This window comes from Hylobates moloch, unplaced genomic scaffold (assembly GCF_009828535.3).
Source record: "Hylobates moloch isolate HMO894 unplaced genomic scaffold, HMol_V3 SCAFFOLD_1, whole genome shotgun sequence".
Classification (NCBI taxonomy): Eukaryota; Metazoa; Chordata; class Mammalia; order Primates; family Hylobatidae; genus Hylobates; species Hylobates moloch.
The window spans coordinates 4441840-4465575 of NW_026652276.1; the positions used below are offsets into that span (position 1 = coordinate 4441840).

Consider the following 23736-nt stretch of genomic DNA (forward strand, 5'->3'; position numbering starts at 1 on the left):
GTCCCCTCAGAAAAGTGAATATGATGTTTGGAAATTTAACTATGAGGATGAGGATGGCACAAATGAAAAATTGCTATAAATGTCCCTTTTTTACACTATGATTTCTAAGAGGTTGCCTCTTATCCATTCAGAATGCAGAACTGAAAGAGAATTTCACATTTCTTCATCAACATGTGTTTTGTTTGCCCATATTTCGTGTTTCTTATTGGTTTCCAAAGAAACATGTCAGAACACTGAATAATGCATGTGGTCACTTGTTCTAATGCTTTCACATTTTTTGCATTTCTTTCTTTTAAAGCACAAGACTCTGCTGACATTATTTTCCTTATTGATGGATCAAACAACACCGGAAGTGTCAATTTCGCAGTCATTCTCGACTTCCTTATAAATCTCCTTGAGAAACTCCCAATTGGAACTCAGCAGATCCGAGTGGGGGTGGTCCAGTTTAGCGATGAGCCCAGAACCATGTTCTCCTTGGACACCTACTCCACCAAGGCCCAGGTTCTGGGTGCAGTGAAAGCCCTCGGGTTTGCTGGTGGGGAGTTGGCCAATATTGGCCTCGCCCTTGATTTCGTGGTGGAGAACCACTTCACCCGGGCAGGGGGCAGCCGCGTGGAGGAAGGGGTTCCCCAGGTGCTGGTCCTCATAAGTGCTGGGCCTTCTAGTGACGAGATTCGCTACGGGGTGGTAGCACTGAAGCAGGCTAGCGTGTTCTCATTCGGCCTCGGAGCCCAGGCCGCCTCCAGGGCAGAGCTTCAGCACATAGCTACCGATGACAACTTGGTGTTTACTGTCCCGGAATTCCGTAGCTTTGGGGACCTCCAGGAGAAATTACTGCCGTACATTGTTGGCGTGGCCCAAAGGCACATTGTCTTGAAACCGCCAACCATTGTCACACAAGGTATGTATCCTCTTCTCACCATCTGTGTGGGAGTGGGCTGTTGTGTGTGTTGGTTTACATAGACGTAAGGTGGGTACCAGCATGATTCACCACAGGAGAAGCTGTAAGTACCCACAGTCCAGTCCTTCCCTGATGAGCTGGGTCCTGGATGTCATGTTTGTGATTGTTGCAGTATGCGGAAAAACTAAAGACCAATGAGTGAGTGAAAGCTCTTAGGAGAGTATGAGTTGCTGAGAAAGCGTGCTTTTAAGGCTAATTCAACAAACCTGTTGCTTTGAGATTATTAAACGTCACCGTATTAACTACTTATAATCCAGTCTTCCTAAAAATGGGCTTGAGGGGCTCATTACAGTTCTGAGAAAGATTTACTCCAGGACCATGGCATTGGGCTCTAAAAGTCAGTGTTAGAACTGTGCTCATACACAAAGTGTCTTTCCAAACGCAAAGATGGAGTGAGGGTGTCTCCTCAAAGTCCTTTTGTGCTAGGGTGCTGAGAGTTACACTTCTGAAGGTAAGAAATAACAGTGCAATGACTTGATGGAATATTTATGAAGTTTTTTTTTTGTTTGCCGTGCTTGTAAAGTGTGGGAGTAATTCTCCCGAGTGGCAGTATTAGTATACAGGCTCAAATGGAGTGCCTTTGGCAAAACAGCCAATTGGAGTGGTTTAAAAAACAAAAAAACCAACCAAGTCACATAACAAATATGCACTTAACAAACATAGGAGGTGTGGTGGGGGCATCAGGATGCATAGCCTCCTCTACCTTTTGAACTGTTTTCTGAGACATCAGTCACTTTTCAGACCTATCAATTTCATTACCTAGGTCAGGCCAGTAGGATGCCATTTGGTAAATCAGGGACACAGTGGCCCCCAACAGTTTCCAGAAACACCCAACTCACTTCCAGTGTTGCTTACACACTGGGATGCTCTGACGAGATTAGTCCTTGACTATAAGACCTTGTTCTTCATTGTCCTTCCAGAGTGTGGGCTCAATGAAAATTGGTGAGTTGATACCAAGGCTCCTATAAGACTCTGATTATCATCTGCAACCAATCATCTAAATTTTCTTGGGTGAAATAACACATTGTCACAGCTCTTATTTGCTAACTTTATAAGTAAAGTCTGGGTCTACAAGATAAATATTGTAATAAGATACTTCTTTACCCATTGTATCAATTACAGTTGATAAAGGGAGGTTTTCCTTTAATAAAGCAGAGACAATAATTTAAAAATAACCCTTTTGGAGAATATACCATTGTATGAAATTAAGAGTAGAACATTTTAAAGTCTTAATTAAAAATATCACTATCTATTTATTTAAGGAACTGACATCTACTTAATAGTGCCTTGCTAATCATTAGTTCTAGGTGCTGCATTCATGTAAAGGCAACATCACCACATTTCCTTACAAGGGTTACAAAATTCACACTGAGTTAGCTCGAACTTGCTTCAAATGATTTTAAACCACGGCTTTTGTTGTAATAAAAATTGCAGGTAGAAAGCTCAGGCTATGGCATCTCTACTTAATCTGTACATTGGAACTGTGACCTGGTGATGGTAGCAAGAAAAGTGTATGTGAGCGTTGCCTTCTGGAGAAGGCTGTGTCTGGCATTTATTTAAGTTCGAAAGGCCAATTCCGTGTGGCTTAGCTTTTGCTGCATACCGTTTTCCAGCTTTTCCTGTCACTTGATGGGACCATAAAATTGGCCCAAATCCTTCAGATGAGCTAATAGAGAGACTAGAATTTTGAACGTAACGTTCTGAATGCAAATGGACATTGAGAAGCAATGGAAACACAGCGTGCAGGACTGCCTGCCCCGTGCCTGGAGCTGCTCACGCTCATTCCATCATGGTGCCGTTTTGTGACTCTGGCAATTGAGAAAACAATCAAGTGAAAATTTACGACCTGCTGAGGTTTCTCTGAGCTTGCATACTATTGGTTTGCATCCCAAAGTATAGAAGCCCAGAGATTTCCCTATGTTTTGCAAACATCAACGATGCGACATGGCTGTAGATGGGAAAGCTGGTTTCTGGTCCTGGGTCTTATGTGGACCTGCCGCGTGATCCTGGGCAGGTCATGCAACCTCTCTGGGTTTTGATTTCTTGAATTTATGACAAAGAAGTTGCACCAGGTGAAGATATGTCTGTACCAGGAGAAGTTTCAACTTTTTAATGAAAATGGGCAGCACATGACCCTTGTTTCAGATTTTCCCTAGCTAAGTAGAGTTTCAACCCCTTGATTACAAACATTATGTTTAATATCAATGATTAACTTGTAAATATTCAACAAATATCCTTGACTACCTGGCATGTGCCAGACACTATGCCAAGCACTGGAAATATGGTGCTGTTTAATGAGACAGATGTGGCTGCTTGTCTGTTACAGTATAATGGGGAAAGAGATAATAATAATATAAACTAGTGACCAGGCAAAATATTCTGAGCATGGTAAGTTGCATTGGGGCACTCAACAGGGCTGTGATAGGAAGACTGGGGAAGGGAATTTTAGATCAGGCGGATGGAAGGCCCTGAGAAGGTGTGGGACCGAAGGCAGTTGAGCATGTGGAGAGCAGGGGGAAGAGTGGTCCAGGCAGAAGGAAGAGCAGGAGGGGTGGCCCTGCAACACAAAGGTGCTTAGTCCCTTCCCAGAACTGTCAGAACGCAGTGTAGCTGGAGCACACTGAACAGGGAGCCTGAGGTTCAGGCTCCCTGGATGCGTGGAAGCTGGAGAAGCAGCTGCTGCAGGGGGATAAGCCACAGGGAGTGGAACCTGTGGGTTGGGAGCCAATGGCAGAGGAAGGTAGGATGTGGGTTAGGGGTGGGGGCAGGGGCTCTCCTCTGAGGGCTTCTATTTTCTCAGAGACAGATGAGGAGGCCTTGGAGGCAGTGGCAGAGGGCTGAGCAGAGAGCACAGCCATGAGACAGTCACTCTGGAGGACAGGACAGCCAACTTCCCAGGGAGGCGTGGGAGGATGGTGGGCAGGCACAGGTCTCCTGATGGGGGTCTGGAGTTCCGAGCGTGGCATGCAGGTACCTGATTGTGTGGTCTTCTCCAGGAATGTCCACTGCTTGGGTGATGCATGAGGAAGACTGTGGGCCTGATGGAGTCTTTGTCAGGAGAGTCTGATGGAGGTGCAGGGCTGAGGCATGGAGGAAAACAGAGAGAGCCGCGGGAGGAGGGCTGAAGAGGGTTGTGCCATGTTGGCGAGGAGTAGCAGGACCTTCAAGTTCATCTCCCAACAAGGCAGCGAAGTCAGCCCCTGCAGAGCCACATTAAAGAGAAAAGACAGCTGTGTTTGGGTTGATATTTATGTCAGGTGGAAGGAAGTGCGTATGCATCCCTGACGTGGCTCACGGAAGAGTCAGCTGTGAGAATCCCAAAGTTTTTATCACTGGGTCAGAGGAGATTCATGGTGCAGCCCCCAGAGAAATGAAATGACTCTGCAAAGGCTAGGTGACTTGCATCAGAGTCATGAAGCAAACATAGGAATTCAGTTATTCTTCCAGTTACTCAATATTTTTCAGTGTTTATTGTATTTGGCTAAGCATGGTTCTAGGCATATTATCTGTTATGAGCTCCCACGACTTGAATAAAAATCAAACGTAAATGACCTCTTACCTAATCAAAGGGGACTCTGGGACAGAGCCTCTGGGAACCAGAGGTGCATTTCAGGGTTCCCAGAGGTGAATCCATGTTGGGTGCAAGGAGACTAGGCCACTTGTTTCATCAGATCTGGAAGGTATTCCTTCTCGCTGGCTCATCGGGAAAAGTTTTAGTGATGCAGCAGTAGAGGGAGGGAAAACATGGGAGAGGAGGGGATGATATTTATCTTCTCCCACCCCAAGGGTTGTGCCATTGCTGGTACTTATAAAGAAGAATATAACAATCTGGGCCACTTGGTATAGGAGCAAGAAGCTTCTCAGGTCATTGTTATATGAGTATTTGTCTATTTTTCTGTCATGTATGATATACATAGTAAATACATGAGTGGTAGATTCATGGTATAGCATATATGGAATTTATATGTGTCTATATACATGTATGTGTGTATCTATCTATATACATATATATATATATTCTCTCTAATGGTAAAAAGGTATAAGAAGTCTTCTAGAGATCTACACATTAGTTTTATCTGCAAAAATATTTTAAATCAAAATGAAGGGGTAGCCCAGAGAGACAGCATGTTCTAAATTGAAGGAAGGAAAGCCCGGAATGGATGTTCATAACAATGACCATGAAATATTGAGGAAAGTTTCAATGATGTTCTGCACACATTGTTACACCAGTAGGCAACTGTGTTATTGTATTAAGGACGTTGGTGCATAACATGTTACCCTTCTCTTAGAACATAGACCTCGTCTTGATGCTACAGGTGAGCACCCAGATGAGGCACTGCTGTCCTAAAATGATTTCTTAAGGCATGTATCAGCGATTCTCACCCGAGGCATCATGCTCCCAACCTCTGGCCCAAACAACTAGAAATGAACTGCATTTCAAAAACATTTCCAGGCTAGATGTGGTGGTTCACGCTTGTAATCCCAGCACTTTGGGAGGCTGAGGCAGGTGGATTACTTCAAGGTCAGGAGTTTGAGACCAGTCTGACCAGCATGGTGAAACCCCATCTCTACCAAACCAAACCAAACCAAACCAAACCAAACAAAACAAAAATTAGCCGGGCATGGTGGTGCGTGACTGTAATCCCAGCTACTCAGGGGGCTGAGGTGGGAGAATCGCTTGAACCCAGGAAGTGGAGGTTGCAGTGAGCTGAGATCGTGCCACTGTACTCCAGCCTGGGTGATAGTGTGAGACTCTGTCCTAAAATAAAAATAAAAATAAAAATAAAAATAAAAATAAAAATAAAAATAAAAATAAAAATACATTCTAGAAGGTAGCTCTGATTTTTAGAAAGTTCTACCTTACCTTCATCCCGAACTTTGTTTCCTTTGTCTGCTTTTACAAAATCAACTTGCCATGCAATCTATCTGATGGTATATAGTAACAGAGGACTATTTTGCAAACAGTCCATCTCAGGTTTAATCATTTATGTTCCTCTACCTCTTGGAAGCTCTGTCAGGTTTCTGGGTTAGGAGTTGTGGTCTTAACAGAGTTCATGGTTCTTGCAATATGGGTGGGGTGCCTACACATGGATACAGCAGTTCACAGTCCCTGTGAGACAGTGATCTTATTGAGATGTTTTTGCTTTATGGTTTGCCTTTAAGTTATCACCGTCATATATATTACTTAGGATCTTTAAAAACAGGTTTTTTTTTTTTTTTTTGGAGATGAAATCTCACTCTATCACCCAGGCTGGAGTGCAGTGGTGCAGTCCTGGCTTACTGGAACCTCCTCCTTCCAGGTTCAAGCAATTCTCATGCCTCATCCTCCCAAGTAGCTGAGATTACAGGTGTCTGCCCCCACTCTCGGCTAATTTTTGTATTTTTACTAAAGATGGGGTTTCCCCTTGTTGGCCAGGCCGGTCTTGAGCTGCTGAACTCAGGTGATCCACCTGCCTCGACCTCCCAAAGTGCTGGTATTACGGGCGTAAGCCACTGTGCCTGGCCAAAACACAGGTCTCTTAAGTGAAAAACGTTTGTGGCACTTGCTGGCTTTGATGCTAATTTCCTTTTTATAAGTTTTATGTTAAGTAATTCTTTCATCTGTCAAATGAAGACATGGAATATAGAACTGAAGAGAACAGGGATGTGCAGCCTCTTTCAGCTTTTGCACTTGACAATGAGCATTTTGAAATCAAGACTGTGAGGCAACGGGTTCTCTGAGCAGACATTGGTGGTTTCTTTAATTATTCAAGCAATGACTTCACTCTGGCCAAGTTGTGTATTTATGGCAGAAAAGAACTTATTGAATTTTCAGTGACAGCATGCAAAACAGGTGGCTACTAAAACTAAATTTGTTTTTGTGCAACTATTTTGTAAAAAGTACTGACTGGGCAGGGTGGAAGGTGAGCCAGCTTTCCTCCAGCAGGTGAGGGGGCAACTGTAACTTATGTGTTTATTAGGACAAATTCCCTTTGGGGTGGCCCTGTGGTCACATTGGCCACAGTAAATGAGGGTGTCCTTTAAATGGAGTAAGCTTTCTAGAAAGTCATTGTTGATTGTGCTTGGTAAGGCCATTCTAATTGCCTTATAATGTTGCCACCTACAGTCATTGAAGTCAACAAGAGAGACATAGTCTTCCTGGTGGATGGCTCAACCTCGCTGGGACTGGCCAACTTCAATGCCATCCGAGACTTCATTGCTAAAGTCATCCAGAGGCTGGAAATCGGACAGGATCTTATCCAGGTGGCAGTGGCCCAGTATGCAGACACTGTGAGGCCCGAATTTTTTTTCAATACCCATCCAACAAAAAGGGAAGTCATAACCGCTGTGCGGAAAATGAAGCCCCTGGACGGTTCGGCCCTGTACACGGGCTCCGCTCTAGACTTTGTTCGTAACAACCTGTTCACGAGTTCAGCCGGCTACCGGGCTGCCGAGGGGATTCCTAAGCTTTTGGTGCTGATCACAGGTGGTAAGTCCCTAGATGAAATCAGCCAGCCTGCCCAGGAGCTGAAGAGAAGCAGCATAATGGCCTTTGCCATCGGGAACAAGGGTGCCGATCAGGCTGAGCTGGAAGAGATCGCTTTCAACTCCTCCCTGGTGTTCATCCCGGCCGAGTTCCGAGCCGCCCCATTGCAAGGCATGCTGCCTGGCTTGCTGGCACCTCTCAGGACCCTCTCTGGAACCCCTGAAGGTATGGTGGTGATGGCTTCAGACACACAATGGGGTGGTCTCCAGGCAGGATCTTTGAGAACAAAACAAAATGAAGTGTGTTAGTGTTTAACTAAGAGACAACAAATGATGAAAACAGCAGCAACGAACATGATTTATTTCAGGTTTCCTTTTGCACTGGGTTGAGGATTGTATGGTTTACAATGTCATGCAATAAAATTTCATGTGATAAGAACCATATGATTTAAACCATAGGACCATGGGCCACCTGTCTTTGAAGCTTCTGGCCGAGGAGGTCACTTGTCACATCTCTGTGTTCTTCTGTTTCTACTGGTGATTTCTGTCCAGTCTCCTCCCCATCACCAGGATGTAGCTTTCCTTTCCGGAGTTGTCCATCTACTTCTAAATAGCCCCAGTCTGAGCTGTTTAGGGCACAGTGTCCTCAGCTTTTAATCCTTCTCTTCTCTCTCATTAAGGGATTACCCTCAATGGGAAAGCATATTGAATGGCTAAGTGTGGAGTTCAAACCTAGTGGTTCTTCAAATCCCTCATTTAATATGATTGCCAGTGGAGAGTTATTTTTAAAGACATTATATAGATCTACGAGCTAATGAGTTGAAGAAATACAATTCACCGTCCTTAATGAAGAGAAGATGAGCATCACAGAATGATGCTTTCCCCCCTTGCAGACTTGATCACTAGAGGATTGCCTGATGCATGACCCATGCTGCCTGGATGCATGCTTTCTCTTCAGACTCCCTGGTCTTCTAAATCCATCTCTTTCTCTCTCTCTTTTAAAATTTTTCTTAAAACTTTTAATCCACACTTTGATAGCCAAAGTTCAACTTAGGATGCAATTAGTTGTGAGGTCTAAATTACAGTAGGGCATCAGGGAAGAAATAAAAAATAAAATTTTAAAGGCACATGCCAAATGTGTTGGGTCAAATACACTATTTTGAGAATTATGCTTTTTATTCTTGATGTGTATAACTTTGGCCAAGCCTAGCAACTGGTCTCTTTCTATTTTGCTGTGTATTTATGGTCCCATCATCTCACTTTGGGGGAATTCCCCTGTTGGATGATTGCCTAGCAAGGCTGTGACTTCCTAATAGGAGAAGAGTCCCAGTAGAGAATGACAAACAAGGAAGTCCGAAGAAGACTTCAATATGAGACCAGCCTACTTTGGCTATTTTTTTTAGCCTTAAGGAACTCGTGTTCTCAGGTTAGTGAGGGCTAACTGCTTCTGAGCTATGGATGGAAGACCCTCTGTTAGTGGGTAGAGGTGAGCCCCAGAGGATCCAGCCAGGCACACTTAAACCTGGCTGGGATGAGTGATGTGGACTGATGCAGCACCTTCATAGAATTCATTTTTAGGGAAGGAGTGTTTGGTTTCAAGGATTCTGATCACTTTTGTTGTTTGTAAACATTCTAACTTTGATGTTGTAGCTCTCTTTGAGCCAACTTGGTTTTGTAAACTCGGCTACCAATATGTCTCACAAACACCAGCCACTACCAGAGGAAAATATGCAGCTATCTGCCATATTTTACAAGATGGACATGCTTTGCCACGCTGACTTTCTCTGTGTTCTAAATGTTGGCATGTGTGCCCGTGTTGTAGGCACACATGATAAAACTCTCCGTGGTTGTGTATGTCTCACTTTGTTTTCTGTGCTTCACTGCAGTTCACGCAAACAAAAGGGATATCATCTTTCTTTTGGATGGATCAGCCAACGTTGGAAAAACCAATTTCCCTTATGTGCGCGACTTTGTAATGAACCTAGTTAACAGCCTTGATGTTGGAAATGACAATATTCGTGTTGGTTTAGTACAATTTAGTGACACTCCTGTAACGGAGTTCTCTTTAAACACATACCAGACCAAGTCAGATATCCTTGGTCACCTGAGGCAGCTGCAGCTCCAGGGAGGTTCGGGCCTGAACACAGGCTCAGCCCTAAGCTATGTCCATGCCAACCACTTCACGGAAGCTGGCGGCAGCAGGATCCGTGAACACGTGCCACAGCTCCTGCTTCTACTCACAGCTGGGCAGTCTGAGGACTCCTATTTGCAAGCTGCCAACGCCTTGACACGCGCAGGCATCCTGACTTTTTGTGTGGGAGCTAGCCAGGCAAATAAGGCAGAGCTTGAGCAGATTGCTTTTAACCCAAGCCTGGTGTATCTCATGGATGATTTCAGCTCCCTGCCAGCTTTGCCTCAGCAGCTGATTCAGCCCCTAACCACATATGTTAGTGGAGGTGTGGAGGAAGTACCACTCGCCCAGCCAGGTAAACCTCCCCTGTTGCCGGGAACTCCCTCTCCTTCCTCAGACACCACCCTGGTGGGTAGTTGGCCAGTCTGAACTCAAGAGCATTGTGGACTGTAGAAAGACAATTGGCTCCCTTCCATTGAAATAGTTTGAATGGGGACTTGAGACACTGTACCAGCAAGGTTGGACTCTGTCTAAAGGGTGTTCACGAAGGAAAGTCTAGAACATCCAGCTTATGTTCTGTCCATTTTGCCTCACCCTTTATTCAGAAGGATTTTTTTCCCTCTAATGACTGTGAGGATTCTGGAGTTTGAATCCAGAGTTGAGGATCATGGGGTGGAGAGAGATAGAGAGAGATTTTTCTTACATGAATATGCCTTGGGATTATTTAAACACTGAAATTGTATTTTTACATGATTTTCAAATGTTCAACATCTGCTGTATCTAGAAAATTATTTGTTATAAAACAAACAAACGGTGCATCTTCATTCAATGGTAAAATGATTTCTAGGGGAAGCCTAACTTATTGTTATTACTGCAAATTATTATGGTGGTAAGATACGGTTGTATTAGATCTACCAGTCTGCTAACATCACACAGATTAATGGCAAGACTAAACCAATTGAAACCTAATCAAAATAGTTCTAAGAATTGTTTGAACTGAGAATGATATTTACATTACACATTGTGGCGCCATAGGGCCTGTCGTCTGTGTTTCCTGTTGTCTCATTGCAACAGATTGGGAAGCATTGACAAGGAGCCTGACCTACACAGCAGTAATGGGCACTATTGTGGGTCTTGGCCCGTAACCTCAAATTTAATGATTTGATCATTCAATTACAGCAGATTCATGGCAACCCAGTTATCTTTGAGTGGTTGACCCATATCAGCCCCCCATTTTTTTTTAGAGATTGACATCAATTTTTTTAAGCAAAAGTATATTAAGGGCCATGTTTTCAATACTTTTATTTGTAACAGTTTGAAAATGCTGCCTGTTTTCCTGGAGCAATTGCCACCTGATGTAAGAACACAACCCGGTGGGGCTTTTCCCTGGCTTGCTTTATTTAAGAAGCATGATGCTAGATGGGATAGGCTGTTCTAGTTACTAGTTTGGCAAATATGCACTGCTTTGAAATAGGACATTTTCAAGACAAGTGGTATGAATTTGGGTTTTCTCTTCTCTTGCTGGCACAGTGGTCATCAGATGAGTTTCACCAACTCCTGTTGTCAAATGGTGCTGGGCTGAAGTCGCTTTGGTGCCTGTTATGCTCTCGTCCCTCATTGTATCCTAATCTACCTTCCTTGCAGAGAGCAAGCGAGATATTCTGTTCCTCTTTGATGGCTCAGCCAATCTTGTGGGCCAGTTCCCTGTTGTCCGTGACTTTCTCTACAAGATTATCGATGAGCTCGATGTGAAGCCAGATGGGACCCGAATTGCAGTGGCTCAGTACAGCGATGATGTCAAGGTGGAGTCCCGTTTCGATGAGCACCAGAGTAAGCCTGAGATCCTGAATCTTGTGAAGAGAATGAAGATCAAGACGGGCAAAGCCCTCAATCTAGGCTATGCCCTGGACTATGCACAGAGGTACATTTTTGTGAAGTCTGCTGGCAGCCGGATCGAGGATGGAGTGCTTCAGTTCCTGGTGCTGCTGGTCGCGGGAAGGTCATCTGACCGTGTGGATGGGCCAGCAAGTAACCTGAAGCAGAGTGGGGTCGTGCCTTTCATCTTCCAAGCCAAGAATGCGGACCCTGCTGAGTTAGAGCAGATCGTGCTGTCTCCAGCGTTTATCCTGGCTGCGGAGTCGCTTCCCAAGATTGGAGATCTTCAACCACAGATCGTGAATCTCTTAAAATCAGTGCACAACGGAGCGCCAGCACCAGGTACGGTAGAGAAATGCTAGTTGCTCTGCCACTCAGTTCTCTAATGCATGAGTTGAGGGTAGGCTGCTGGCCACTGGTCCGCAGATAGAAGCGCTCCTTGAGTTTACAGGAAAGGTGGAAAATTAATCACCTGCTGGTTTCAGCAGGAACAATAGAATATGAGATTTCTTTCCTTACTTTGATTCTCTAGCTGCTCTCTCAGGAGAATCAGGGTGAGTATTTTTAAGGGCATTAGATTATTTCATAGTAAGACATGTTATAAAGATTTAGAGATCAGTGGTTAAAATCCTTTTTTAAAAACAGTTTTTACTGAATGCATAATAAAAGCCATATCATATGGTTACATTACACCTAAAACAGCCTTCATCTTCATATTCACCCAATGCTTTTTTATTGTTATAATTCCTTCATTACACTCATTAAAAATTAAAGGATTAGAAGAGGCAGATAAATTTCCATCATAAACTCTGCATTAAAATGCCCCAACTGCTAATTGACACTGCCATGACTTTTCATTTAACCACTTTAATTTAGTGATAAAAATGCAGTGAAGAGAGTAATTTCCCCTGTACACCTTTCGATGAAAAGTGAAGACTCCAGAGCCTCTCCTTTGACTACGGAGCCCATTGGCCATTGGCTTGGGATGGTAACTCCGACATCTGGGTTCCATTTCCTCCCATTAACCCACTTGTGACTTGCAGCAACTCACTTGAAACCTCCCATCGATAAAATGCTAGTGGTTGTGCAGGTGCTGCCATCTCATATCTCTCCTCCCATCCCAAGTTTTTTCTTGAATACATCTTTGAAAGCTAACAATACTCTTCAAGCATTGAAAAGTTCCAAAATAAAAGGGGTCCCTATACTGGTGTATTGGTTTCCCATTGCTGTTATAACAAAGTAACACAAATTTAGTGGCCAAAAACAAAACAGGCCAGGTGCGGTGGCTCACACCTGTAATCCCAGCACTCTGGGAGGCCGAGGGGGGCCCATTACCTGAGGTCAGGAGTTGGAGACCAGCCTGTCCAACATGGTGAAACCCCGTCTCTACCAAAAATACAAAAATTAGCCGGGTGTGGTGGCGGGCGCCTGTAATCCCAGCTACTCTGGAGGCTGAGGCAGGAGAATCACTTGAACCCACAAGGCAGAGGTTGCAGTAAGCTGAGATTGCGCCACTGCACTCTAGCCTGGGCGACAAGAGTGAAACTCTGTCCACCCCCCGCCCCCTCCACTGCAAAACAACAACAACAACAACAACAACAAAAACAAAAAACCTTATTATCTGACAGTTTTGAAGGCTGGAAATTGGAAACCAGTGTCGATAAGCTAAAATCAAGGTGTCAACAGGCTGTGTTCTTTCTGCAGGTTCTACGGGATTCTCCATTTGCTCACCTTTTCCAGCCTCCAGGGACTGCCTGCATTCCTTGCCTCCTGGCCCCGCCCTCCATCCTCATTGCCAGCAGCTTGGCACTTCCTCTCCTCTCTGACCTCTGTTTCCATCCTTACATCTTCTCTCTAACTCTGACCCTCTTATTCCCTCTTATAAGGACACTTGTGATTGATTACATTGGGCCGACCTGGCTAATTCCAGGGTAGTCCCCCCATCCCCAAATCCTTAACTGAATCACATCTGCAAAGTCCTTTTCTCAAGTTCAGGGATTTGGACTTGGACATCCTTCGGGTGCTGTTATGCAGTCCACCTCGTTGATATGAAGTTGTTGCTCTGATGTCCTATGTGAGTTACCAGGCTGTCCTCCTCCCAGTTTCAGGCGAAAAGGACGTGGTGTTTCTGCTTGATGGCTCTGAGGGCGTCAGGAGCGGCTTCCCTCTGTTGAAAGAGTTTGTCCAGAGAGTGGTGGAAAGCCTGGATGTGGGCCAGGACCGGGTCCGCGTGGCCGTGGTGCAGTATAGCGACCGGACCAGGCCCGAGTTCTACCTGAATTCATACATGAACCAGCAGGATGTCGTCAACGCTGTCCGCCAGCTGACCCTGCTGGGAGGGCCGACCCCCAACACCGGGGCCGCCCTGGAGTTTGTCCTAAGGAACATGCTGGTCAGCTCTGCGGGAAGCAGGATAACAGAAGGCGTGCCCCAGCTGCTGATCGTCCTCACGGCCGACAGGTCTGGGGATGATGTGCGGAACCCCTCCGTGGTAGTGAAGAGGGGCGGGGCTGTGCCCATTGGCATTGGCATAGGGAACGCTGACATCACCGAGATGCAGACCATCTCCTTCATCCCAGACTTTGCCGTGGCCATTCCCACCTTTCGCCAGCTGGGGACCGTCCAACAGGTCATCTCTGAGAGGGTGACCCAGCTCACCCGTGAGGAGCTGAGCAGGCTGCAGCCGGTGTTGCAGCCTCTACCGAGCCCAGGTACGCAGGGAACTCTTTGCATCCTCACTCGGTGTCATTGTCTGGGGCTACTTGTCTGGACTGTGGGCCACAAGGTGTTCTCAATTTTGCTTTTCCTGCCATATGAAGTGAAAACTAAAATTACAGGAAAATTTAGGAACCCACATGCCCTTTTTGGCCTCGATAGGCAGAAATGGCAGAGGTTCAAAGGGGAAGATGCTAAGATTCATGTTTTGGGGCAAATTAAATTCTCCAAAAGGGACATATATGCAGCTTGGAGTTCAGGACTCCTTAACTTTGCATGAAGGCTTCTGTCTAGATATCCGAACGGAGGAGCCATCTAACTGATAACGCCTGTTCCATATCAGTCCTGCGCCCCCTGGTAGGTTTGGTCAGCAGCCTTCTGTGAGGCAGGAAGGAGTCTGACCAGGGACTCTCTGCAAGCTGGGACATAGACTCTGAAATATTGGTATCTCCAGAGCCAAGGTGTGAAGATAATTTTGACTTTGCTTGGTGCTGAGAAGTGTCTTAACTGGCAGGAAGGCCACCTGGCTCTTATGACCATAGTTTATTCTATTTTCTTCTTCCTGTTCCCTCTTTCTAGGCCTGGTACAATAAACTAAAAAATGGTGGAAGCCCTGGTGCTGAGAAGGAAGGAGGAAAGATATATCCACCTCTCAATAAATGCCCTCCAAGGGCCACTCTCCCGGGGCACTCAGGTGGGGGGGCTCACAGCGGTGAAGGAGGCAGATGCGGCCTTGCTCCCTCATATGCACTCACTCGCCTGCTCTTCCAGGAGGAGAGAAAAGAAGGAAAGGCGGGGAGGAGCGGAGGAAGGAGTAAAAGCAAGTGAAAGGAAATCACCGCAGGATACAGTGGGTGATGAGGGTGGTGAGGATGACTATTTGGGTGCAACTGAGAGGGGCTTGGTTTCTCCTCGCTGGTGTCTGGGGGAGAGAGCAGTGTGGCCCACCAGGTTTCTGGGGGATGTTCCTAAGCATTTATGATCAGATAAATTTGGGCAACAGTGGGATAAACAAAGTGAAAGAGGCTTTCTTTCTTTCTAATTAATGTGCTTTGTGTGTCTCCAACACAAGAAAGGAAATGCAACATTTCCAAAATGTATCTGCCTCCAGGAGGCCTCTGTTATGCTGTGTCTTGGCCCCAGGTTGCCGAGAATGGACTTTGGGAATATTGTCACAGTGCGGGTGCAGCTTCTGTTGTCAGGAACGTATATTTCCTCAACCTTGTGGCTCTTTGCCCACTCACTCTCCTGCGCTCCAGAACGGCCTCCCTCTTTCCCCCTTCTCCCCATTCGGAGGCTTCTCTCACACCTCTCCTGACCCAGCTGACTCTCAGCTGGTAATCTCAAATCCTATTTCTCCAAGAAAATGCAAGTAAACCCGAAGAGAGCTGTCCCCGGCCACATCGTCCCACGGTTCCTTAGGTGGCCTGTCTCCGCTTCCTCAGCTCCCTTTCCTCTCACCTGCTCAGTGGCACCATCTGCAGTTCCCTTTCTTGCTTTTGTGTCACCCTTTCTCCACTGTACTGGATGGCTCCATCCATGATAAAATGCATTGCTTCTTCTCTCTTAAACACCCTCTCTGATGCTCCACTTCCCCTGCCAGCAGCACCTGTCTCCTTCTAAAGACATCTATACTCTAAAGTTCCTTTCCTGTCATCCTCTCTGAGCCCACCCTACTTAGTCATTCATCCTTGCTCCTCCCCCAAGTGCTCCAGTTGAGGTCACTCCATCTGACAAGGTCCCTGCCTCTGGTGAAGCCCAGTGGCTGACCCTCGGGTCCCTGAGCAGCGCCTGATGCAGTGCAGGTCGCCTCCTTCCCAAGCACCATCCTCGCTAGTGCTGATGCAGCTCTTCTGATTCCGCCTCCATCGGGTTTTTCATCCTTTGTGCCCCTTCTCTCTGATGTGTAAACACTGAAATGCCCAGGACTCCCACTTCTTGGACTTTTAACAGTGGTGGTTGGTGTAAAGATCCCCTGCCTGTGACTCCATGACAAACTGGGTGGTGGCTCATGAACGCTAAGAATTTGGTGACGATGAAGGTGAAACCATGCTCACATTTGTTTCGCAGGTGTTGGCGGCAAGAGGGACGTGGTCTTTCTCATCGATGGGTCCCAAAGTGCCGGGCCTGAGTTCCAGTACATCCGCACCCTCATAGAGAGGCTGGTTGACTACCTGGACGTGGGCTTTGACACCACCCGGGTGGCCGTCATCCAGTTCAGCGATGACCCCAAGGTGGAGTTCCTGCTGAACGCCCATTCCAGCAAGGATGAAGTGCAGAACGCGGTGCAGCGGCTGAGGCCCAAGGGAGGGCGGCAGATCAACGTGGGCAGTGCCCTGGAGTACGTGTCCAGGAACATCTTCAAGAGGCCCCTGGGGAGCCGCATTGAAGAGGGTGTCCCGCAGTTCCTGGTCCTCATCTCATCCGGAAAGTCTGACGATGAGGTGGACGACCCGGCGGTGGAGCTCAAGCAGTTTGGTGTGGCCCCTTTCACGATCGCCAGGAACGCAGACCAGGAGGAGCTGGTGAAGATCTCGCTGAGCCCCGAATATGTGTTCTCGGTGAGCACCTTCCGGGAGCTGCCCAGCCTGGAGCAGAAACTGCTGACGCCCATCACGACCCTGACCTCAGAGCAGATCCAGAAGCTCTTGGCCAGCACTCGCTATCCACCTCCAGGTGAGATGGGGGCGTCAGAGGTTCTCCTTGGAGCACTTTCCATATGAACAATAACAGGCTCAAAGGCCATGGTACTCATAGTAAATTAAATTAAAATAAAGGTTGTATGCCCTTACCTTTATGGTTGTTTATTTTGAGACAGAGTCTGGCTCTGTTGTCCAGGCTGGAGTGCAGTGGCATGATCATAACTCATTTTAACCTCTGCCTTCTGGGCTCAAGCCAACCTCCCACTTCAGCCTCCTGAGTAGCTAGGACTACAGGTTCATACCACCACGCCCGGCTAATTTTTGTATTTTTTGTGGAGACAGGGTTTTGCCATGTTGGCCAGGCTGGTCTCGAGCCCCTGAGCTCAAGTGATCCACCTGCTGCGGCCTCCCAAAGTGCTGGGATTACAGGCGTGAGACACTGCGCCCAGCGCCTTTATGTTCTTTATGCCCACCAGCCAGACCCCACCAGGACACACCTGCAATTGAACAAGTTGGGTCTATTGCTCATGGCATCCAGGGAGAATGCATACCGTGGCGAAGCATGGGGGTGTCTCCATAGGAGGGTGGCCAGAAGGAATGGGGGGACTTGAGCTAGTGGCAGGTCATTTTATGGAAGCCTTAAAAAGAAGGAACTTTGGCCTGGATTGGATGTTGTCAAGATGTGGAGGTGATTCTATAGCTGTATCTTAAGTCTTCCCTAGAAGCAGGATGGCCTTGGTATAGATTGGTAGAGAAGAGCAGTCACTCTTATTAACCAGGACAGGAGGTGTTTTTGTCCTTTTTGTGGTTTGCACCGTATTTTTCTTTTTGTCTGTGTTCAGATAGGGTTACAATGTGGTCTTATTTTCATCTTGCCCCATCGTGATCACAGAGTAGCCATGTCTGTTGTGGCGGTTCTGTGAGATCATGTGTGCTCAACAGGAGAATCCCAAGGCCGTGTGTGCTGGACCAGCTCCCCAGTGTGGGGGCTGATTCTCTCTTTCTTAGAGTAAACAGCTCCATCACAAGAGCTGCTCAGCTTCCGCTGTGCTGCATTTACACTGTAAATAGCCCAATTGTGTATGAGGCAAAGGGCAGGTTGAAATGTGTGGAGTAGCAACATAAAAGTTTAATAAAATAGCATCTGAGGAGTACCTAAAATTCGAACTAATAGGAAAACGTGGCTCATCTTTCTCAGGATCTTTTGATTAATTTTATTGTTAAAAATGCACTAGCCTGGGCGTGGTGGCTCACGCCTGTAATCCCAGCACTTTGGGAGGCCGAGGCGGACTGATCACGAGGCCAGGAGTTCGAAACCAGCCCGGTCAATATGGTGAAACCCCATCTCTACTCAAAATACAAAAATTAGCTGGGCGTGGTGGCGCACACCTGTAGTCCCAGCTACTCGGGAGGCTGAAGCAGAAGAATCACTTGAACCTGGGTGGCGGAGGTTGCAGTGAGCCGAGATCGCACCACTGCACTCCAGCCTGGGTGACAGAGCAAGACTCCATCTCAAAAACAAACAAACAAACAAACAAACAAACAAACAATTTAAACCAGTTATTTAATTAAATATTTAAAAAAATGCACTAATGTAAAGAAAATGAGTCAGGGTGGGTGGGGGAAGCTGGGCATGGCGGCTCATGCCTATAATTCCAGCACTTTGGGAGGCTGAGGCAGGAGGATCACTTGGGCCCAGCAGTTCAAGACCAGCCTGGGCAACATAGTGAGACCCTCATCTCAAAAAATAAAAAAAAAATTTTTTAATGAAATAAAAAAAAAAAGGCACGGGCATGGTGGTTCAAGTCTGTAGTTCCAGCTGCTTGGAGGATGACGAGGGAGGATTGCTTGAGCCTGGGAGGTCAAGGCTGCAGTGAGCTGTGATTGTGCAACTGCACTCCAGCCTGGGAGATAGAAAGAGACCATGTCTCAGGAAAAAAAAAAAAAAGAAAGAAAGAAAAGGAAATAGAGGAATAATAGTGAAAAATAAAAACTTTGTATAAATGTAGAGATGTGTGAGCAAAAAGGAAGTGCGAGGACACAAATGCCTGGGGAGCGTTAATGTGACCCCTTGGATATGGCACTGTGTTATACATACCCTGCCCCCATGGGCTGAGCCTGGGCAGCATGCTGGGATGGTGTTGGACTCCTCAGGGGTCTCGCTTGCTAAATGATGGCCTTGGACAAGGTGAGGACTTTTAGCCTCAGCTGTTTCTCTTCTTGTACAACAAAGATATAGACCCCAGTGGCCTTGGTCTCTTCTAGTAGCAACAGTTCATGATTCTGTAGATTATGGTAGCGCAAGATTGATTTCTAAAGGCTGCTTACATTTTAGAAATCAGTAGTAACTCAGACCACAATGCCAAAATTTAAATAGAGTAAATTCAGAAAGACACGTTTTGGATAACATCAAATATTTCAAGAAGCAGAAATAGTTTTGGTGTAAAAGGTCCAATTTTTAACGGCTAATTTCAAAAAGCCCAAGATAGAAACAACACATGCATCTTGGGATATAATCTTAAGGTTGATTAAGATTATGGTGCAAGGTGCACACCAAACCCGGGCGAGGGCTACTTACACACTGAACATTTCCCTTTTTCTTCTTTGATCTGCAGCAGTTGAGAGTGATGCTGCAGACATCGTCTTTCTGATCGACAGCTCTGAGGGAGTTAGGCCAGATGGCTTTGCACATATTCGAGATTTTGTTAGCAGGATTGTTCGAAGACTCAACATTGGCCCCAGTAAAGTGAGAGTTGGGGTCGTGCAGTTCAGCAATGATGTCTTCCCAGAATTCTACCTGAAGACCTACAGATCCCAGGCCCCAGTGCTGGACGCCATACGGCGCCTGAGGCTCAGAGGGGGGTCCCCACTGAACACTGGCAAGGCTCTCGAATTTGTGGCAAGAAACCTCTTTGTTAAGTCTGCAGGGAGTCGCATAGAAGACGGGGTGCCCCAACACCTGGTCCTGGTCCTGGGTGGAAAATCCCAGGACGACGTGTCCAGGTTTGCCCAGGTGATCCGTTCCTCGGGGATTGTGAGTTTAGGGGTAGGAGACCGGAACATCGACAGAACAGAGCTGCAGACCATCACCAATGACCCCAGACTGGTCTTCACAGTGCGAGAGTTCAGAGAGCTTCCCAACATAGAAGAAAGAATCATGAACTCGTTTGGACACTCCGCGGCCACTCCTGCACCTCCAGGGGTGGACACCCCTTCTCCTTCACGGCCAGGTACGCACTGTGTGACCCATGACTACAGAGTGTGACATCAACATTTTTTTTTTAGTTAAAAAAGTAATCAGTAGTCATTTTTAATAATTTTCTTCTCTCTGGGTTGTTTCTTCAGATAATATTAGAAATTAAATACTGGAAAAGTAGTTCCATTGAAATTGCAGAAGGAAGCATATTATTGATCTTCCATCACTCCTGAGACTAATCATAGCCCCATTGAAATGTTCTGTAGTGTGGCTCTGGGATAATTAGAAACTCATTGACTGTCAGAATAGGATGGCATCTTTGAAATCAGTCAGTCCATGCCCCACTGAACATGACTTTGAAGTTGGCCCATGCCCAGTGGCCAGATGCCCACCATAGTCCAGGTCCTCTCGTTCCTTGGCCTGATGGGACCATCAGGGAGCACCTTCCTGGAAGACTTTCAGCCGTCCACCTCAGCTTCTACCCCGTGCTCCTGGTTCTCGCCTTTGGGGCTGCAAGAGCAAAGTGGATCTCTCCACCAGCCCATGTTTTTCCTTGTCCCTCCTCCAGGCAATCGCCATGTAGACATCTGAACAAACCATTAGGGTTGGTTCTTCAAGGGGGAGCAGTATGCCTGTTTTCCTGGCTCACTGCTCCCCACCAGGCTGCCCGTGGCACATCTCACATCCCTCACACTGTCTCTCATGCTTCCTCCTCTCTACTCCAGTCTCAATTGCTTAATTATAATCAAGAAATTACCCTCCACACCATTGATATTCAGCCAGCTCCTACGAAGCTCTCAGATCATCATCCAAAGGTTAATGGGGTCTCTTCCTATTTTCCAATCTGTTTCTCCCAGTCCTTCCTTGCTCTACCCCTAACACACCTCTCTTCACTTCCAGGAACCACTTAAAATTCTTGACCACAAAGGAAACTTCTAGTGGCATTTCCTAAAACACCTGAGGTCACAAGTGTCAAAACCAGGTCCCTATTGAATTCTTGTCACAATGCCATTTTGCATGGGATAACTGAAGTTCTCTGTCACTGAGTTTTCACAGAGTGTGACATCAAATAATTTTTCTCCTTTCCTTTTTGTTTAGAGGATTTATCATTCATCTTCTTGTATTTAGCATGTTTGGGAGCTGAAAATTCAGGAACTACAGACTAGAGAGGCATGGATTTGAGTGAAGGTTTCACTATGAATAAATTATTAGGAATGTCTTATTTCAGTTATTTAATTTTACCTTTTGTGTATTTATGTTCTGTGTCTAGAAACCCAATCTCTCCTCATTTTCACTTTAATCATTTCTAGAGAAGAAGAAAGCAGACATTGTGTTCCTGTTGGATGGTTCCATCAACTTCAGGAGGGACAGTTTCCAGGAAGTTCTTCGTTTTGTGTCTGAAATCGTGGACACGGTTTATGAAGATGGAGACTCCATCCAAGTGGGGCTCGTCCAGTACAACTCTGACCCCACTGATGAATTCTTCCTGAAGGACTTCTCCACCAAGAGGCAGATTATCGACGCCATCAACAAAGTGGTCTACAAAGGGGGAAGGCACGCCAACACGAAGGTGGGCCTTGAGCACCTGCGGGTGAACCACTTCGTGCCGGAGGCAGGCAGCCGCCTGGACCAGCGGGTCCCTCAGATTGCCTTTGTGATCACGGGAGGGAAGTCGGTGGAAGATGCACAGGACGTGAGCCTGGCCCTCACCCAGAGGGGGGTCAAAGTGTTTGCTGTTGGAGTGAGGAATATCGACTCGGAGGAGGTCGGAAAGATAGCGTCCAACAGCGCCACGGCGTTCCGCGTGGGCAACGTCCAGGAGCTGTCTGAACTGAGCGAGCAAGTTTTGGAAACTTTGCATGATGCGATGCACGAAACCCTGTGCCCTGGTGTAACTGATGCTGCCAAAGGTACCTCCCATTATGTGCATATTTTCCATCCTTTCCTGTTGATGTTTGTGCCTCTTTAGCTGTCTGGTCCCTGGCGCTGACCTCTGGAGTCCTTAGGCATTTGATTGCTTCACACATTTACTTATACCCACCGGGACTGGTCCTGACACCCACCTCACCACTACCTAGGGCGTTCTTCCAAGATAAGAGTAGAAGTCTATCCTATTTTGCTTTTATAAGATTTACTTTTCTCCTCTATTCCTTAATCCCTCAAACAATTCAGATTTATTGATTCCTGTGTCTAATTATAGATTTATTAGATCAAGTATTTGAGATCAGAATATTTGATTTTCAAGTGCTTTTAATTTAAAGCACAAACTTGGGGTGCATCTAAACACCGATGGTGTATCATCACACCAAAGTTAATGAACAACACCAAAAAAGCCAACTTTTTAAAATAGCTTACTATTTGGCACCTAACAGCTACCCTCATTTCTCTCTGTGAGAGAGGTGGATGGAATTGCTTCTCAAAGCTCACACACACAGGTCTCATTTTGCACTTGAGTGCGATGCCCTGGTCCTCTGCCTGGGTTGTCCCCGTTGCTGGTATAAGTAGAGTTCATCTCCTCAGCCCCAGCTGAGAACTCATCACCTGTATTTCTCCTTTCCAGCTTGTAATCTGGATGTGATTCTGGGGTTTGATGGTTCTAGAGACCAGAATGTTTTTGTGGCCCAGAAGGGCTTCGAGTCCAAGGTGGACGCCATCTTGAACAGAATCAGCCAGATGCACAGGGTCAGCTGTAGCGGCGGCCGCTCGCCCACCGTGCGTGTGTCAGTGGTGGCCAACACGCCCTCGGGCCCGGTGGAGGCCTTTGACTTTGACGAGTACCAGCCAGAGATGCTCGAGAAGTTCCGGAGCATGCGCAGCCAGCACCCCTATGTCCTCACGGCGGACACCCTGAAGGTCTACCAGAACAAGTTCAGACAGTCCTCGCCGGACAGCGTGAAGGTCCGTGGGGCCCGTTGGTTCAGGTGCTTCCTGGGCAATTTCCAGATTTTTACTGGAAAGGAGGAAGCCTCTTCCCCCAAGTTAAATCCTCTTCATGTTTAACTGGGTTGTTAGTGTCTATATGGAAAAGCCCTTACTTATTAACTGATCTAATGTCATGTCCTGTCTTCCTCATTTTGGTAGTCTTACTTAAGCTCTAAAAAAATCCTGGAAATCAGTAGTTTAACTTGAATGAGTTGAATTTGTGATTGATTCATGTTTATAGTCCAGTCAGGTATGTTCTCCACTTTCATTTCTCTGTCTGTATGTGTGCGTACATGCATGTGTGTATATACATGCGTATATATTGTATAGACACACACCCCATGTGAGTTTGCTAGGGATCATCATGAAGTACTACAGCCTGGCTGGCTTTTGCAACAGACATTTATTTTCTCACAGTCTCAGAGGCTTGACGTCCTCGAGGTGTCGGCAGGGCTGTTTCTCTTGAGTCCTCTCTGCTTGGCTTGTAGTCAGGGGTCTTCTCCCTGTGTCTCCACATGGCTTTCTCTCTGTGCGTGTCTGTGTCCAAATCTCCTTTTCTAAAAGGACATCAGTCATACTAGATTAGGGTTCACTCTAATGACCTCATTAACCTTAATTACCTCTTTAAAGACCCTATCTCCAAATACAGTCCCATTCTTATGGTACTGGGGGTTAGGACTTAACATACAAATTTTGAGGGTACACAATTTAGCCCATAACAATGCACACATGCACACACACACGCACCCACAGACATGCACCCACACACATGCATGCACACATGCATGCGCACACATGCACACACACATGCATGCATGCACATGCACAC

General features: G+C 46.4%; 1 protein-coding gene across 2 annotated transcripts in view; it reads left to right on the forward strand.

Moving 5' to 3' along the window:
* The window catches only part of COL6A3 (collagen type VI alpha 3 chain), a 90202-nt gene that overhangs the window by 26846 nt on the left and 39620 nt on the right, over window positions 1-23736 (forward strand). Inside the window, exons 4-12 of one of the 2 annotated variants that reach the window (XM_032753550.2) lie at window positions 299-901; window positions 7068-7652; window positions 9313-9912; window positions 11202-11774; window positions 13535-14143; window positions 16218-16823; window positions 19405-20019; window positions 21296-21895; window positions 22546-22883. In XM_032753550.2, coding sequence (XP_032609441.1) covers window positions 299-901; window positions 7068-7652; window positions 9313-9912; window positions 11202-11774; window positions 13535-14143; window positions 16218-16823; window positions 19405-20019; window positions 21296-21895; window positions 22546-22883 — 5129 coding nt within the window. Of the gene's footprint in view, window positions 1-298; window positions 902-7067; window positions 7653-9312; window positions 9913-11201; window positions 11775-13534; window positions 14144-16217; window positions 16939-19404; window positions 20020-21295; window positions 21896-22545; window positions 22884-23736 lie in introns of those variants that run through there. The other variant, XM_058445956.1, reaches the window with a different exon arrangement.